Source organism: Poecilia formosa, unplaced genomic scaffold, assembly GCF_000485575.1.
Source record: "Poecilia formosa unplaced genomic scaffold, Poecilia_formosa-5.1.2 Scaffold190, whole genome shotgun sequence".
Classification (NCBI taxonomy): domain Eukaryota; kingdom Metazoa; phylum Chordata; class Actinopteri; order Cyprinodontiformes; family Poeciliidae; genus Poecilia; species Poecilia formosa.
In genome coordinates, this window is record NW_006800129.1 from 1,014,785 (window position 1) to 1,030,611 (window position 15,827).

At 38.1% G+C, this 15,827-nt stretch overlaps 2 protein-coding genes across 8 annotated transcripts in view; both read right to left on the bottom strand.

The window, feature by feature from the left end:
- Nucleotides 1-5,390, bottom strand: part of naca (nascent polypeptide associated complex subunit alpha) — a 9,916-nt gene extending 4,526 nt beyond the window's left edge. For 2 of the 7 annotated variants that reach the window (XM_016678794.1, XM_016678792.1), the window contains exons 1-3: nt 5,281-5,390; nt 4,656-4,730; nt 10-1,340 (exon numbers count right to left, since the gene is read on the bottom strand). In XM_016678794.1, the coding sequence (XP_016534280.1) occupies nt 10-1,340; nt 4,656-4,725 (1,401 nt within the window). In that variant the 5' untranslated portion in view covers nt 4,726-4,730; nt 5,281-5,390. Of the gene's footprint in view, nt 1-9; nt 1,341-4,655; nt 4,731-5,218 lie in introns of all 7 variants that reach the window. The other 5 variants (XM_016678796.1, XM_016678795.1, XM_016678793.1 and 2 more) reach the window with 5 other exon arrangements.
- Nucleotides 5,391-6,096: 706 nt separating this feature from the next.
- prim1 (DNA primase subunit 1) lies at nt 6,097-11,002 on the bottom strand. Its single transcript, XM_007566332.2, has 13 exons — nt 10,587-11,002; nt 9,534-9,691; nt 9,341-9,447; nt 9,170-9,243; nt 8,942-9,078; nt 8,188-8,246; nt 7,974-8,083; nt 7,706-7,797; nt 7,046-7,178; nt 6,905-6,974; nt 6,712-6,824; nt 6,455-6,553; nt 6,097-6,377 (listed from the first exon to the last, which is right to left on the bottom strand). Exons 1-13 carry the CDS (start codon nt 10,693-10,695, stop codon nt 6,358-6,360), a joined length of 1,281 nt encoding a protein of 426 aa, XP_007566394.1. The 5' UTR covers nt 10,696-11,002; the 3' UTR covers nt 6,097-6,357.
- Nucleotides 11,003-15,827: the final 4,825 nt, after the last annotated feature.

The following is a 15,827-nucleotide window of genomic DNA, read 5'->3' on the forward strand; positions in this document are numbered from 1 at the left end:
TTTGGACGCCTCTGGGGCTGCCTGCTTAGCCTGTTTGGACGCCTCTGGGGCTGCCTGCTTAGCCTGTTTGGGTGTCTCGGAGACCGCCTGCTTGGCCACTTCCAGGGCTGGTCTAGGTGCCTCGGTGGAAGTGGCTTTGGCCTTCTTGGGTGCCTCGGTTGGTTTGGCCAGTTTAGGAGTCTCAGAATCTGCTTTAGGTGCCTCAGCAGCTATTGGTTTGGCTTGTTTGGGGGCCTCAGCAGCTGTTGCCTTCATGTCAACTGACTGAGCCTTATTAACTACCACAACACCCTTTTCGGGTGCTTGTTTGGTAACCTCAGAAGGGGTTGACTTTACACCAGCATTTGGCTTGGTAACTTTAGGAGGTGAGGCCCTAATATTCTCAACCTGTTTAGGACCTGTGTTAGAGTTCAATTTGGTCTCATCTGCTGGCTTCACAGCAGCAGCAGTTTTGTCTTGGCCAGTCTTGCCAGCAGCAGATTTAGCCTTGGAATCTGTAGGAGAAGGCTTAATGACCTCCTGAGTTACAGTTTTCACTTGGGCAGCTGCCTTAGGAGCTTCGACAGGCAAAGGTTTGGGTTCAGTACCCATCTTGGCTTTACTCTCCTCTGGAGGAGCAGAAGTAACCCCTTTAGGTCTAGGCTCAGAAGGAGACAAAGCAGCTTTTGCACTCTCTTTGGCAACAGGAGGTGCAGAGACTTGCATTTTACCAAGCTTCTCAGGTGGGATAAGTGGAGGAAGCTCATCATCGACCATAAACAATACAGGTTTTGCGGAAGCAACCTTATCACCAGATTTTGGTGGGCTTGAAGCAAGAGTATCAGAGAATGAAATTGGTGCTGCAACAGCAGGCTTTGGGGTGACTTTAAATGCAGGGGGTGGCTGAGATTTCGTCTCAACTGGGACAGCTTTAGCTTCAGTAGTCATAGATTTCTTCAAGTTAGGTTCCTCTGACTTTTCCTTTACCTCTGGGACTTTGTGGTCTACCTGGACAGGAGCAGGCTCAAATGCCTCTCCTTTCTTAGCCTTTCCTTGTTTGCCAGCCTTAACCACTTTTGGGGCAGAACGATTGGCAGGGGAGCTACTGGCTGAGGAAGCTAAAGGTGATGCTAAAGGTGATGCCAAAGGTGACACAACGGGTGACCGAGGAGTAGAGGAGGGAGTAGATTTAGGTGAAGTGGGTGAGGAGGAAGAGGCAGACATAGAGGAACGTTTTCTTCTGCCAGGTACAGCCTTTGGGGCAGAAGAACCCTGTCCACTCTTGGCATCTTTGCCTTTGGCCTTTGCGGGGCCAGGAGCTACCTGAGGTTGCTGGGTAGAAGCTGGGGCAGGAGGCGGAGCTGAACAGGAAAGAGATCATTTTAAATTTGTATCCCAATAGCTCAAGACATAGGCATGCGGGTTGAACACTCACAAATCAAAAAGCACTCTCGGGCTTACGTTAGAAAAAAACAAAACCTCAGTACATCTTCCATAACTTTAATACAAGCCAGCACCACAAAACACAAACTGCATATTTCCACACAGAAACCTTCTGTCTGCATTACATTAGAAAATAGTTTGGGAGAAAGAAATTTGCATAACTAATACAGAATTCCCATAAAATACTGCACATCCAATGAAAAATTCCACACAAAGATTTGCATCTAAAAGTACTCATAGTGATTTTGAAATATCAAGTAACTTATTCTAGTAGTGCAAATGTGTTTACAATCCCACTTTATTATATTCTTGACTAAATTATGACAGAAAAAGAAAAGAAAATGCCATTAGCCTGCCACTGTACTTTTGGGATGTACAAATCAAGCATAAGAATCTACAATAAAACTCAGAATATCAGAGAATTTGTTCATTTGTGCTTGCGGTCTTGACAAACCTTAACTTCTTAAAACCTCAATGACTTCCATGATAAAAGATCTCAGACTGATCATTTCCTGCTGCTTCTGGTATGGCTTTTTTAATGAGACCTCAACAACAGACAGACAATTAAACCAGTTCTTACAATTACCGTTGGATGAAAAGCTTTACATCTACAAAGAATGAGAACCAACTTACGCCACACAGAGCTGATTTAACTCCTTGTAAATATTGTTGATTTATCAACAGAGGAAGTAAGCTAATGATAGCTTTCCTCTATTAAAGTAACACCAATGCTTTTTTTTTGGACACAATATATTTCAGCATTGTAACAAATAAAGTTTTGCTCTTTTAAATGCAATGAATAGTTTATTTCCAAACTCAACAAATACATTTAATATTTATGCCATATTTGAGAAATTAACTTACACCAAACTTATGCCCTGGTTTAATACTTATTAATCCTTGGTTAATAAGTGACATTTTAAAGTCACTATGTCTCCTGTTAATCGTTTTACAGTTAAGTTGAAAACTTGATTGGTCCTATAAAGAATCTATATCAACAAAAACTGACAATGAGTAGCCAATGATGTCGTCCTGTTGTGCAAAATAATCTCAAACTGCATGTAAAAAAAAAAGGGACATGGGTTTGGTTTTTATGGAGGATAAACCAACCTGAGGGTTGATGAGTGGCTTCATACTTATTAGTCCCCTTGGTCTGAAAAGACTTTGATAGAAGGATAGGAGGTGTGTTCATGTCACAAATATCATTCTCAAGAACCACATTGGGATACATTTTATCCTCATCAGCTTGACCATCAAATGAGGTCTTGGGTGAAGTAATCCTCCCATCTTCATGTCCAGGACCAACATCTTCTCCAAATGCCTTTGCATCATCAGAAACTGGTTCGATATCTTGTGTGGATAATTTTTCAACTGCAACAAAGCAATCACTTTGTTGGGCTTCAACAGTAACCAAGGAAGCCAAAGGGGCCTCAGTAGGAGGGCCACATTCTTCATGAGCTGCCGGACCAGCTGAAGCCTCTGCTGAGACAGCAATCAGCTCTTGCTCTGGGACAGCTGAGGCCTGAAAGCTGCTCACTTCTTGATTTGCAGCTACACAGTTGGCTTGATCACAGAAAGCATGAGTTTGTGTTTCTTCTGCCAGCCCCATTTCCTGAGCAGATATAGCTGAAGCTGGATGATTTTTACTCATTGTGGGAGGAAGAGGAGAGTTGAAAACTCCAGGAGCTAATGAAGGAAGAGCAACAGAGATGACAGGAGGTACAAGAGGTAAGACTTCAGACTTCACAGAAGCAAATAAAGGGAAAATGTTTTCCACAAGTGAAAAGATATGAATAAAAAAACATGAAATTGTTTGGTTTTGGGAAAACTAAAGGGTGAAGAAATGACGTTGATGAAGAGTGACAGTGTCCCAAACTCCATGCAGTGTTTAAATGTGACAACAGTGAAGACATGATTTATTTTTTAGGAGGTTTAGAAAAACTAACAAATATCACACTTATTACTGTGATAAATTCTATACAGTCACCATTAAATACATTTCATCTTACAGTAAGACCTTTTAATTCTTACCACTTTTCTTCCAGTGACAATATTCCACGTCTAGTTATTTAATATAAATGTTTGGAAACAGATAACCACTAAATAGAAGAGCTGCTCTGCAACCTTGATGAATGATTGAAAAAAAATATTATGTAAAGATCAAAACAGAGTCGCACAGAAGGCACCATCCTTAAATTAAGGGTTGTAGTAACCTCACATCGCTAAACTCACTTTAAAATGATTCTTAGACTAAAAACAAACTGATTTTATTCACATGTTAGAATGTCGTTGGCTTAAAATGATCTTAAAAAGACTTAACTGTAGCTCTTTGTTAGGAGCTCAACTTCTTTGAGTCCTATTTATTTTGTACTCTTGGTTCCCTTTCAGAGCTTTAAGAGGAATTTTATTATATTTCAAGTTCATTAGCACCTTTAGACAGTATTGTAGGCATACCTGCTATGTATTGTGGGTAAGGTGTGGCAGCGTGTCTTGATAAAGTCTGTATAAATGGATGTTTTTTTAAACAACCATATTCTATATGAAAGTGTTGCAGTTGTAATATCACACATACGTTCCCGTTTCCGTTCTTATTTATTGTTATATGTTTTTAAGTGATTAGTTTTAACAGGAGATGGCAAGAAAGCAATTTTGATTTCTCAGATGTCTAGCACATATTGACAATAAAGAAAACTTTGATTTTTGTCCAAAAGCCTATTCTAAAACTACAACATTTTAAAGTCACAGCTTTAACTAATCAAAATGCATAGGCAACCTAAATCTACCAAAACATCAAATCCACACACCAGATTGTTTTAACAAGCAGTGTTACAACGATGTACCTCAATGTTAGTCATTCTGTGCAGAAACACAAACATGACTCAACATGCATTGAGTGCCAAATCCAGTTAGCCAGTCCTTGTAATAACACTCTATTGTGAGTTTGAGTGAATGAAAGAGGGGTCCTGGATTACACTTTACTCCAAATCCTAAAACGGACACATACTGTCACCAATCTCAGATCACATGAATGCTGTCAGCTTTTATATCAACACCTTATCCTGCAGAGTTCATTCCCTAAACCGAAAACGTACCCAAACACAATTCTCGATTCAAATCACATCCAAGCAGAAGCCACTCGCTGATAGATGTATAACTTCTTTAAGATCCAACACCCCACTTTACAAAAATGCAGAACAGCAGCGTGCAAAACTGAGAAGACAGGCTGTACAAACCAGTCTCCGCTTGAGGCTGCTGCATCTCCTGCTCAGTGACTGGGACCGTTTCTGTTGCTTCGCCAGGCATGGTCGCTGGTAGGGAAAATAAAAACACACGCTTTAAGTTGTTTTTCAGCAATCTGAAACCAAATACTGCCTCTGTCGACACATAAAAATCTAAACACAGAACTGCGGAGATCGGCTGGACAGGTAACAGAGCCCAAACTTTAGCTTTGCGAACCGTTTGTAATGCATTAAGCAACACTAGCTTCGGCTAATTGCCCGTTAGCCTCAACCGAAAGAAGATAGCTGCTAATAACTGTATATTAGCATTTTCCCTCCTATTAGTCATGTTTATAGCAATCCAGGTGGTTGTCATTAATATTAAAATTAATATCTCGAGATAAACAAGTAACTGCGGCCCTGACAAACTGCTAACAGTGTGTTTTACATCATGCTCCCCCATTTTGAACCGGCAATCAGCGCTAACTGAGGCAGATTCTCGTTAAACCGAGAACTCTTAAAGAGTAATACTTGTAACGGCTTAATGGTCAAACTTTAATCAAACACACCAAACCTACCGCAAAGACAGAAATGAGTGGAAAACAAGGGGATGCAGACGGATTGTTAACGGAGAACTCACCAACTCAGGACGCTATTTCCAAGATGGCTGTGAAAGAGAACGCCTGACCTCAGATTCAATGTAATATCCGTTGGAGAAATCGCTTCCGCATCCGGGTCAGCTAAATCAACAGCGATCTCAGAATAACAATCATGTCAATGATGTTTTTTCATATACTTGAACAACTTTTTGGTAAAACAAATGTTTATTATTTCAGTATTATTTTAGAAAGTGTTGCTACTCTTATTTTACTAGTGGTAAAATTAAAAGTTTGTTACACAAGCTTTTTTTTGTTGTTTTTTTTATGAGCCTGTTGTGCCAATTTGAGATCAAAGATATACAGTAAGGACAATATATTTTACCTAATGTATTTGTTTCATAAGTGTTATGTTGAAAAAAAGTGATTTGAAAAAGCTTTTGTATTTTTTTTATTCCTTGAAATACCAGAATTTAACTTTAATTTTACCTAACATTTTTAAATATTACACCGAATGTTATCAGTTGCTCACTTGTAAATCTCCCTTTCACCAAATACTTTTTTACCCTCTACCTTGAGTAGGGTAGAGTCATTTCTTGAAAAGTTACTCTTTACTTGTACTTGAGTAAAAATATATTGTAGTGCTACACTTGAGTAAATATTTATTCCAAGTCCTAATGGATTTGGATGCCATTTAAAAACATTTGAGATCATTTAGATTTACAGGCAGTTTTCTGCAGCTCATCATGTTTTGATCATTTGAGCACATTTGTAGCTCATCAAATACATTAATGCTGGAAATATTGCACAAAAGGTGAGTGCAACAATCAAAATAAGAGGGGAAAAAACCTCAAACAAGGTTTACAACAACATATGAATTTAATTTCACTGCATAGCAGCAATTTGCTGCCTTTTGACAAGAAATTTTTGTGATAAAGTCAGCTTTATTTGGTGGTTTAAAACACAGATATAACATGACTGAATAAAAGAGCATCAAAACTGGTGTGATCAGATGGTATTGTCCAAAAATATGATATCTCCACAAGCTGAACCATAAGCATGGCTCCTCAGTTCCATTGAGCACTAGGGCAGAAAGTGTGATTTCAGATTGAGGAGCCTGTTCAAAACTCTTTCTGAAGATCTAAAGGAAGAAAATAAGAAAACATAAAAACAAATCAAGCATAAAGTTGGTAAAAATGTCACCAGTGTTAAACTCACCACTCTGTCTGAGAAGTTTTCCTTTCCATGAATCAGCCATTTCAGCCAGAAACTGATCAAAGTACTTCACATACTTTGCCAAACTGGTTCTCTTGTAATCTGTAAGGAGAGGACAGACAAAATTTACTTCAATTACAGCATCGAACCAGGCAGAAGATCTGAGCAACTAAGCCAGTTGAATACTGCAAAGAGGACGACCCATTTTGTGACAATTTCATATTAATTTATTTCTGATGTATTTCGCCCCCCTTTGTCACCTCTGATTTTCCTCTTCTCTGCTGAGTCTTGTTCGTTTTCCTTCTCCTTCGCGTCCTCTGACTTTGCTTCGTCCTCATCTGCCTTGGGTCGATCCAGCTCCTCACAGATCAGACTGAAAAATAAAAATAAATCCATAAAAGTTACACGTACAGCACACAAAATAGTACATCAAAACAATTTTTATTTACTCACCTAATTGTGGGCACAGCAAAAGGATCAAACTTCTCCACGTCTTTAAGATCTATGGGAACGGAGATGCGCCCTGGACAAGCGAAGAGGTGAAGTTAGAAAAACATTTCCTGGTGAAAACAGTTAGTGAGGGTTCATGCTCACCTGTTTTGGGATGAACACTGAAAGGGCTTTTCAGTAAATGGTTCACGCCTTTACTGACGTTGACGTCCAGTCGAGGGTAGCAGTACTGCAGCATGATCTCCTTTTCAAAGTACTGCCACTTTTTGGCAGTGGTCTGGAGGAGGAACGATTATCAGACAAAACCAATTTACAAACAAAATAAATAAAATAAAATAAAAAGTATTATGAAGAAAGTCTAAATCCAGAACAGCTGGAACGTTTTTTAAAAGTACAAAATAAAATATGTTTAGTGTTTTTGAAGCCCTTCTTCAGCAAAACATTCTTACAACCTGGTTAATCGTATTCATTTCCCACTTTTGCTGCCAAAATACCTCTGAGTCATGGAGACATGGACGCTACTGGACCCCTGAATGTCTATGGTACCGGGATCTTACTAGTGACTCCTTTAACTAGCAAGATAATGTCTGGACGGATCCAACTCATGTAGTGATATTCAAGAGGTTCTAACCTTCGCATTCGTAACAGAAATCTTTTCACAGTAAGGTTAATTTGAAGGGTTCAAAAGACATATTTACTTGGTATAAAAAATAAAAATAAAAAAATTATTTAGATGAATCAAATTTACAGATTTTCGAGCTTTTCTGGAAAAAGTCTTTGCGTAAGACAACCATAACAACCAACCTGTTTCTTTTTGGCTTGGGCTTCAATGTGACGCCAGCGTCTCTCTGGGTTCCTCTCCTCCTGAAATATCTCCTGTAATTCTTTTTTAACATGTAACCAATTATGTTAAGGTCAAATCGTTATCACATTTTTTTCTAATTTCAAGATACCTGACAAATAAAGGTTTAATGATTTACCATGGGCATCATTGGAAAAGCCCATTCGATTATGGTAATGAAAACGTAAAATTAAAGTGCAGCTCTATGCACACTAAAAATGGAAAGGATATCTTCTGGTACGAGAGCCAGGACTTTCTCTTCAGACTCCTTGCGTCCCAGTATGTTCTGATCCTGTAATGCGTATTGTGGAAAGTAGCGCTCCACCACCGTTAAAGACTCTCTGTTAAGATTATAAATTCAAATTGTTAAACACATAAAGCCAAATAACCAAATAATGATAAAAACAAGACAGTCAATTTAGAGACAAATGTCGAATCCCTTTACCTGATGAAAGGATGAATTGGATCTGTCAGCACCACTTTCTTCACCGTCTCTTCACCACCCTGTGAAACAGAAATTAAAAGTCAAAATGTATTTCTTGTCGCCAAAGTCTCGATATTGGATAAGAACAGAAATCATTTTAGAATGCTTCATGATCATCCTAGAAGTCAGCTTCCTAATTAGGGATGGAACCCAACTGTCAAATTATAGTCATCCAAAACGTGTTTTTAACTAATTCAAACAAAAATGCGTAATTGAAAAACAACTGGTAAATGGCACACACGTTTCCTTTAATGAGATGTGTGCAAAAATGGATGCTTTCTACACAGCTGTCAGGTCAATTTGTTTAACTTTTAAGACTAAAACATCCTAAGTTATCCATGGATGGAAAGAATGATGGATCGATTAAAGATTAAACACAGTAGCCAAATGGATCGACCAACAAACGGGTAAATAGATGCATACAGACGGATTGATGGGTGGATTTCAGAAAAGACAACATTTAGATAACCAAATCCTTTTACACAGAGAATGAAGTCTTAAAATACAAATATTGTTCCATAATCTATTTTTTTTTAATCTTTATTCACGCCTTAAAATCCAGTTTTCAAATTTTTGCAAATGAATCCTGCAAAGCGAACATTCAAAGTGCTGACATCCTTATGACTTGCTTACAGATTCCTATTATTGTTTATGTCTTATTCATACTACCTTTTATGAATACATTTATATTAAAAGAGAAGTGAAACTGTTTTACCTTAATCAGGCTGAGATATTCTGCCACAGCGGACCGTGCGGCTGCAGAGAGCTTCCGGGCAGCTTCGTCACACACCCAGCAATGAACTCCTCTTCTGCCTGAATACACCCACAGCAAGTGGTGGAAACCAAAGTCCTCTGCAGAGAGAAAAAAAACAACTAAATAAACTCAAGTGATTGTGAAGAAAATCAATAAAAGAAAACCTCTTAAAATAAATCCGCAGCATACGGCGAAGAGATCTGTCCAAAATACGGATGGCGATGGTCATCAGCGTCCAGCACTTGGAGCAAATATCTGCAGCACTGAAATCAAGTTTTTAAAATGTTATTGATAGAGAGTATATTTCTGAACATGTGCAAACACAGATCCTTAAAAAAAAAGTGAAATAATTTGTTTTACCTGCAGCAGCTTCGAACATCATCGTAATCCGTCATATCGATATCAAACACCAGCTCTTTCTCCAGAGCCTGGAAGCTGCCTGACTTCACCGTGTTGTGTTGATTAGGCTGCGGACGACAAACAGGAACTTATCTTTAAACATGTGCAACAACACATGACCCAGAGAGGCACGCATCAGACCGGAAAGGTTTACCCTGTGACTGTACACCGCTCCGATATCGATCTTGTACGGGTTCATTTTCTGCATTTCCTTCTCCAGCTCGCTCTGTGAGCTGAACGACTGGTAGCGCACGTAGATGTCGTCTTTGAGCGTGAAGGAGAACTCCCGGTTTTGGAAATAGTTCTTCTGCACTGAGGATGTAAGAAACGTAAGAGTCAGGGAAAGTAGGCAAACAAAACAAACGACACATTTCAACAGGGGTCTATATAAAATTGACTCGATTGCTATAAAACACGTTTGTGCAGTTGCTTTGAATCTCCTCTGGTCTCGAAACGATTAATCAGATTAATTATTATTAATTGTTTATGCAAATAGTTGTCAACTAACTTACTAATTGATTAATCACACTGGAGAATACAGACTATAAAAATAACTATTTTCTGAAAGAGCAAGCCAAAACTATACAAAAATAAACACATTTTGCATTTCAGATGAAAAACCTTCTTTGTCTCTAAATATATTTAAATATTTGGATTATTCCTGTTTCTCTTGCAATCTACAATAATCTCTTCTCTCTTGCTGTACTGTTTGCTCATCGACAGGTAGACAATCCTTTGGTTTGTTGTGGTAAAGAAAAAGTTGAGCCAGGCAAGAAAAGTCCCTAAAAATATTTGCCTCTGCTAATTTTTTTTTTCTATTAAACAACCTAACTAGGTCTTAAAAACAAACCCAAAATAATATTTTATTTAAAACGTATTAGCCAAATAGGCTTTATGCTTAACATGTAACAATGTTATTTACAAATATTATCAGTTTTATTAAGTTTTTTATGCCAATGTCACGTAAAATCACAAGTAATTTCTTACATATAAGTTAAAAAATGTCAAAAGATCAAAAATGTAAAGCTAAAAGCTATCAGATTTTTTTAAAATGTTGATTATCGTATTGAGCACTTCAATGGCGAACAGAGGAACGCATTTTCTGCAGAAATCACATCCGGCTAGATCATCCACACATCACTCGGATCCCTCCAGCTCCCTAACCCGGGTTTCTGCTCCCTTCCCCGGCCCGTTTGAGGACCCTTACCTCCCCCGTAGTTCAGCCAGCGGTAATACTGAGCGAAGGGGAACAGGCGGCGATAGTACAGCGGCAATAAGTCCGGCAAACACGCCGGATCGTAGTCTGAGGACGGCATTTTGCCTAAAGTTTGGAGTTTATTTTAAATATAAACCTCTTAACTCTTACTGGCGATAGCTCAGCTTAATGAGAGCAGCGCGGGAAAAGTCTGAAACAACAGAGACGACCAATAACGTAAGGTCAGGACAAAGACGTCACCGGAACAAGGAAATGTGCTAATTTATAAGCTCTTTCTCCAAATGTATAATATAGTTAAGTTCATATTTATAATTTCTATCAACTTTAAAATTAACAGAAATGTTAAGACATCTTAGAAATCTTGGGGAACTAAAACCTGGGTTAAAACCAGAAATAGCTGCTGGTGATGTCATGACGTTGATTTGAAGGTTTTTTTTTTCAACTCGGCCGACAACTACCGGGTGCGTTCCATTTGCTTTCTCGGCACAGCCGCCGGCTGCTTGGCGGTGTAGCCATGGCGTGCATCAGTGTATAAATGGTGCAGACCTCAACAAAAGGCGGTCGTGACGCACATAAAGAGAATATCATATTAAAAGTGCAGGCTGTACACTTCAAGTTTTCTTCCTGACCGTGGAGATAGGCATCAGACCCTCTTAATGGATAGATGGCTGGACGAAACAATCTCTCAAAATGAGCTACTTTATAGTCCATACATTTAACACACTTGAAGTCTTAAATTTTCATAGCTGTAAGTAGCTTAATTAGGGTGCCTACAAAGACACATTTGTAACCCAGAATGTATCATACCCAACCATATTTTCAATCCAACCAGAGTTTGTTCTTCCACATTTATCCTAAACATGCATTTAATTAGGTTCCCTTGTCTGGAAACTGGCTTCTGTTTTCCCCTCTGTAAAAATGTCTTCTTTGTACAAATGTCTTCTTTGTACAAATGTCTTGTTTGCAATACATTTATTATCTCTTGTGGAAATAAATACTTCCTCAGTCAGGAAACACATTGTAAAGATTTCTTGTCACACTCCAATTGAGTGTGACAAGAAATTCTTAAAATTCTTAAAGAACTTAAAAATCACATGTTAATCCAGTAAAACAATAACTTCTGATGGAACAAAAGGAACTTAACTTAAAAAATCTCTCTCTCTCTCTCTCTCTCTCTCTCTCTCTCTCTCTCTCTCTCTCTCAAAGAAGTAGGGAAATTTGTTTTCTGTTGAATGTTTCTTTCTGTTGTAAAAGCTTGTTTATTTGCCACATTTAAAGAGGAAAATGTGTTTTTTGGCAGAGATGCTGGCTGTCAACATCAGGTTATTTCTCTCCTTTTCTGCACTTTGTGCTCTACACCTTCAGATGGCAGTGAAGCTTTATAGCAATATTTTAAATGTGGCTACACTGAACCACATTGAATGTTAACATGTTTCTGTCCTGCTAGAACTAATGCACCAATCTGCTGCATATATGTGTGTTTTTTGTGTTGCTCAAAAGAATATGGAGCTGCAGAAACACAGAACTCGAAAAATCCAAGGATCCGCTGACGGTGTTTGTAGTTTAAATTTGAGACAATCACTGATTTGAATTATTTTTTTTTATTATGGCAGAACATGGCACCACCCTTCCCCCATTTTTTGCCCTGACAGCTCATAGCTTCACATTGTTGTCTTCTCCACTGTTTGTATTTTCTAAACCAAAGTGATGCTCTTCAGTGTGAAGGCTAAGAGTTTTGCAAGCGGTGAGAGCGCTTGCTGGTTATTGTAGCTGTAATATTTAACAGCCACACCTTTTCTTTGTGCTGTTGGACATTAAATATGAACCTCTGTGATTTTATTTATTCTGTTTTATCCTCTTCTTGCCTTTGACTGTGACAGTTGCAAATGAAAACAACAAACAAATTGAGTAAGACAGCATTACTGGTGGTTACTGTGAACTGGATGCTATTTTAATCATTCAGTGAAAACTTGAGTACATGTAATTACAAAGTGAGAGTGTTTAAGGGGAAATGTATTGGTGTCAGTTGTTTCTGCACAACAAAACACTGTTTCATTTTTACCTTTTAATGTACAGTGTTTTGTTAAAGGTTTGTTCTGCTTTTCCTTTATTGTCTCAAAAACAATTTCTAAATGAGGATTTTAACTCCTACAGGGAAAAAAGCAATTCAAACTGTCTCTATGTATAAAAATGATTGCCTCTGCTTGCTAAATCATAAATATCTGTGATTAATCCCAGCTTTTGGAAGCCGAAGCTGAGTTCAGTTTTACAAGCCACATCCAGGACTAATTACTGGTTGACCTGAATAACCGATAAATAATTTGAACACAACCTGTCTGACAACATAGAACATGCTAAAAGACATTAAAACATAATATAAAGGTCCATCTCAAATTTGCCAAAAACATCTTAAAAATAACCTGAAGAATATTCTGTTGATGGACGAGAAGAACGAGACATTTTTAACCTGATACATATGGTGTAAAAATTACACAAGATTTCAAATTAACATTACCACAGTGAAACATGGTCGTGGCGGAGTGATAATGTGGGTCTTCTTTGCTGTGCCAAGAACCAGACAACTCTCCAGAATGGATGGAGCAAAAACCTTGTGCTTTGTGAAGGAGAATAGATGTGAAAAGGAGCATTTCCCCTCAGTTTATGGCTTTAAACTTAGACACACTTGACAGATGCAATTGGCCAATTAAGATTTTCGAGTGGCCTAGTCAAATTCCAGACTTAAATCTAAAGGGAATACTGTGGTGTTACCGTAATAGGAAAGCCTTATAGAAACCCACCACTGTGGCTGAATCAAAGCAAGGCTACAAAGAAGAAGGGCCCAAAATGTGTGTGCAATAATTTAAAAGTGTTTATTGAACATTATAACAAACACTGGAGGAAAAAATAAATAAATAAAAACACACTCGGTGGAAGCTGTTGTCAACCATGATGGCACAACCAGCCAGTACGTCTATTAGGGAATTACTTTCTCACATGGTGTCAGATTGAATTGGAAACCTTTTTTACTTTTAACATAATCATGACTTGAAAACAAAATGTTGTATTTTCTCAAATTATCTTATAATTTACTCACTTCCCTTAAATGTTTATGACAATTAAATAAAAGTAAATTAGTAAGAGAAAGGTTCTATTTAGCAATACTTCAATATATTTGCAAGTAAAAGTAAAAGGTAGCCGTCCAAGAAATTACTGAAGTAAGACTAAAAACGTATTTGGTGAAAAGGCTTCTCCAGTACTGAGTAACGGATCAAATTATCAGTCTTCTAATATTTACAAATTACACCATCAGAAGGAACAAAATGTAGAGTTAAGTGGAAATTTTGTCAATAATTCATATAAGTAACAAAAAAAAAATAATAAGAAAATCAGAAAAAATTAAGTTTTCCCAAATCGGTTCATTTCATTATAAAACTTATGAAACTTTGACAAAACTGCCTTGTCTTTATGTCTTTGTTTGTTTTTCATCCAGAAGTTTTACTCAAGTAATGAAATTACTCTGGTAAAAGTAAAAACAGCATGGTAAAATACTCCTAAAAGTGCATTTTGTCAAAGCAGTTACTCAAGTATATGTAATTAGTTATACCCAACTGGGACAGTGCTGCTGCTGCCATCTTTCACCTGTTAACATCTAAAAGCAGGTGGTGTCTGGTGTGTTTCGTCTTTGTTTCAGCGGTGGACAGCCGCAGTTAAGAGGATTTAAACAGGAGAGCTATTAGCAGCATATTTCCACTTCATGATTGCACTTGTGCATTTTCTTTCATCATGTCCTGATTTACATAATGCAAGAGCTCTCTGCAGGCTCGTCTGACTTGAAATATGTAAATGAATTCACTTTGAGATCCATTAGATGTGAAGGATTTTCTGTTTTCCTCTTCTCAGACACACTTTTTAATGATATTTGGGATTTGCCTGCTTTCAGGCAGAACTGTCGACTCAGCACGGCAAAGTGGGTGGATGAATGCGAAACGCTGAATTACCAGAGTAATTTCCTCTGCTTTCTCCCACTTGTCCTGTGCTATCGTATCTAAGGAGATTTGCAATCTACAGCATTAGTGACAAGTTAAAAGTAGAACTAAAAAAAAAGTTAAATTCAGAAAGTGACATTAAGTGAAATATTTAAGATGACTATAGGTTACAGATGATAACAGCCAAAAATAAATTGTCTAGAAAACGAGAATATTACATCACTACTTGATAGAAGATAATCACTAACACCCTCCACAAGGAGAGTAATCCTCAAAATGTCATTGCTAAAGAAGCTGGTTGTTCAGAGAGAACATTTATAGAAGGCTAAGTGGAAGGAAAAAGTGTAGTAAGTATAGAATAATCTCAGCTGTGAGAGGATTGTCAAACAGTGAGGAATGAGGCTGGACATCAAGAACCACTACAAACTAGACGTATCCTACACATGGGCTATAAGTGTTTTATCTGGGCTGAGGAGACAAATATCTGTACTGTTCCTCTTTTCTTAGATGGAAATAAACTTTGCATTTCATTTGAAAATGAAAGTCCACGTCTGCAGGAAAAGTGGACTCCACCTTACTTGAAGTCCAGTTTGAAGCTTCCACAGCTCAGTGAATATTTGGGTTGCCATGTCATGTCAACGCAACCATCTACGAGAAATTTTTATGGAGATGTTGATTTTATTTTCCAGCAGGATGTGGCGTCTATTCACACAGCTAAAGGCACCAAAAACTGAATCAGTAGCCATGATGTTCCTGTGTTTGATTGGCCAGATACATTTCCTGACCTCACAAAAGGGTATGTCACATTTTGTGCCTCCAAAGGAGTTTTATTTAGCCAGACTGAGGACAGGACAAAAAAGGCAAAAAAGGGGTTTGGTTTCAGACCCCTTGTCTATATTTATGAGGTTCTATTTTTTGGCAGATATTTTTGCCACAAATGGAATCCCAGTCTAGAAGGCCTTATAAAAAGTTGTGGCGGGGTGTACGTGGTCCCCGGGCCTTAGGTTTGACACAAAAACTGTTCAGATAATGTAGATGTTGTAACTAGACGGTAAAATTTGAGTTTTTAATCGAAATGGCTTTGATTTCTCTCATATTTTTTTTTAAATAAAAGTTGTTAATTTGCTACGTATTTGTAGCGATCAATGAGCTGAGTGTTTCCCTGCGGCTGCGAGTGAAAAGGTGGGCATCTTCTCGTGCGCGGTCCTCGTGCACGACGCACTGCGCCGCTCTCATTGGCTGGCGC

What these genes read in the sequence shown, in the direction of transcription:
- prim1 (XM_007566332.2), bottom strand. Translation starts at nt 10,695, where the DNA reads ATGCCGTCCTCAGACTACGATCCGGCGTGTTTGCCGGACTTATTGCCG. An exon ending in GAGCGGTGTACAGTCACAGG is followed by an intron (nt 9,448 to 9,533) that starts GTAAACCTTTCC and finishes TGTCGTCCGCAG; the next exon opens with CCTAATCAACACAACACGGT. An exon ending in AAAACTTCTCAGACAGAGTG is followed by an intron (nt 6,378 to 6,454) that starts GTGAGTTTAACA and finishes TTCTTCCTTTAG; the next exon opens with ATCTTCAGAAAGAGTTTTGA.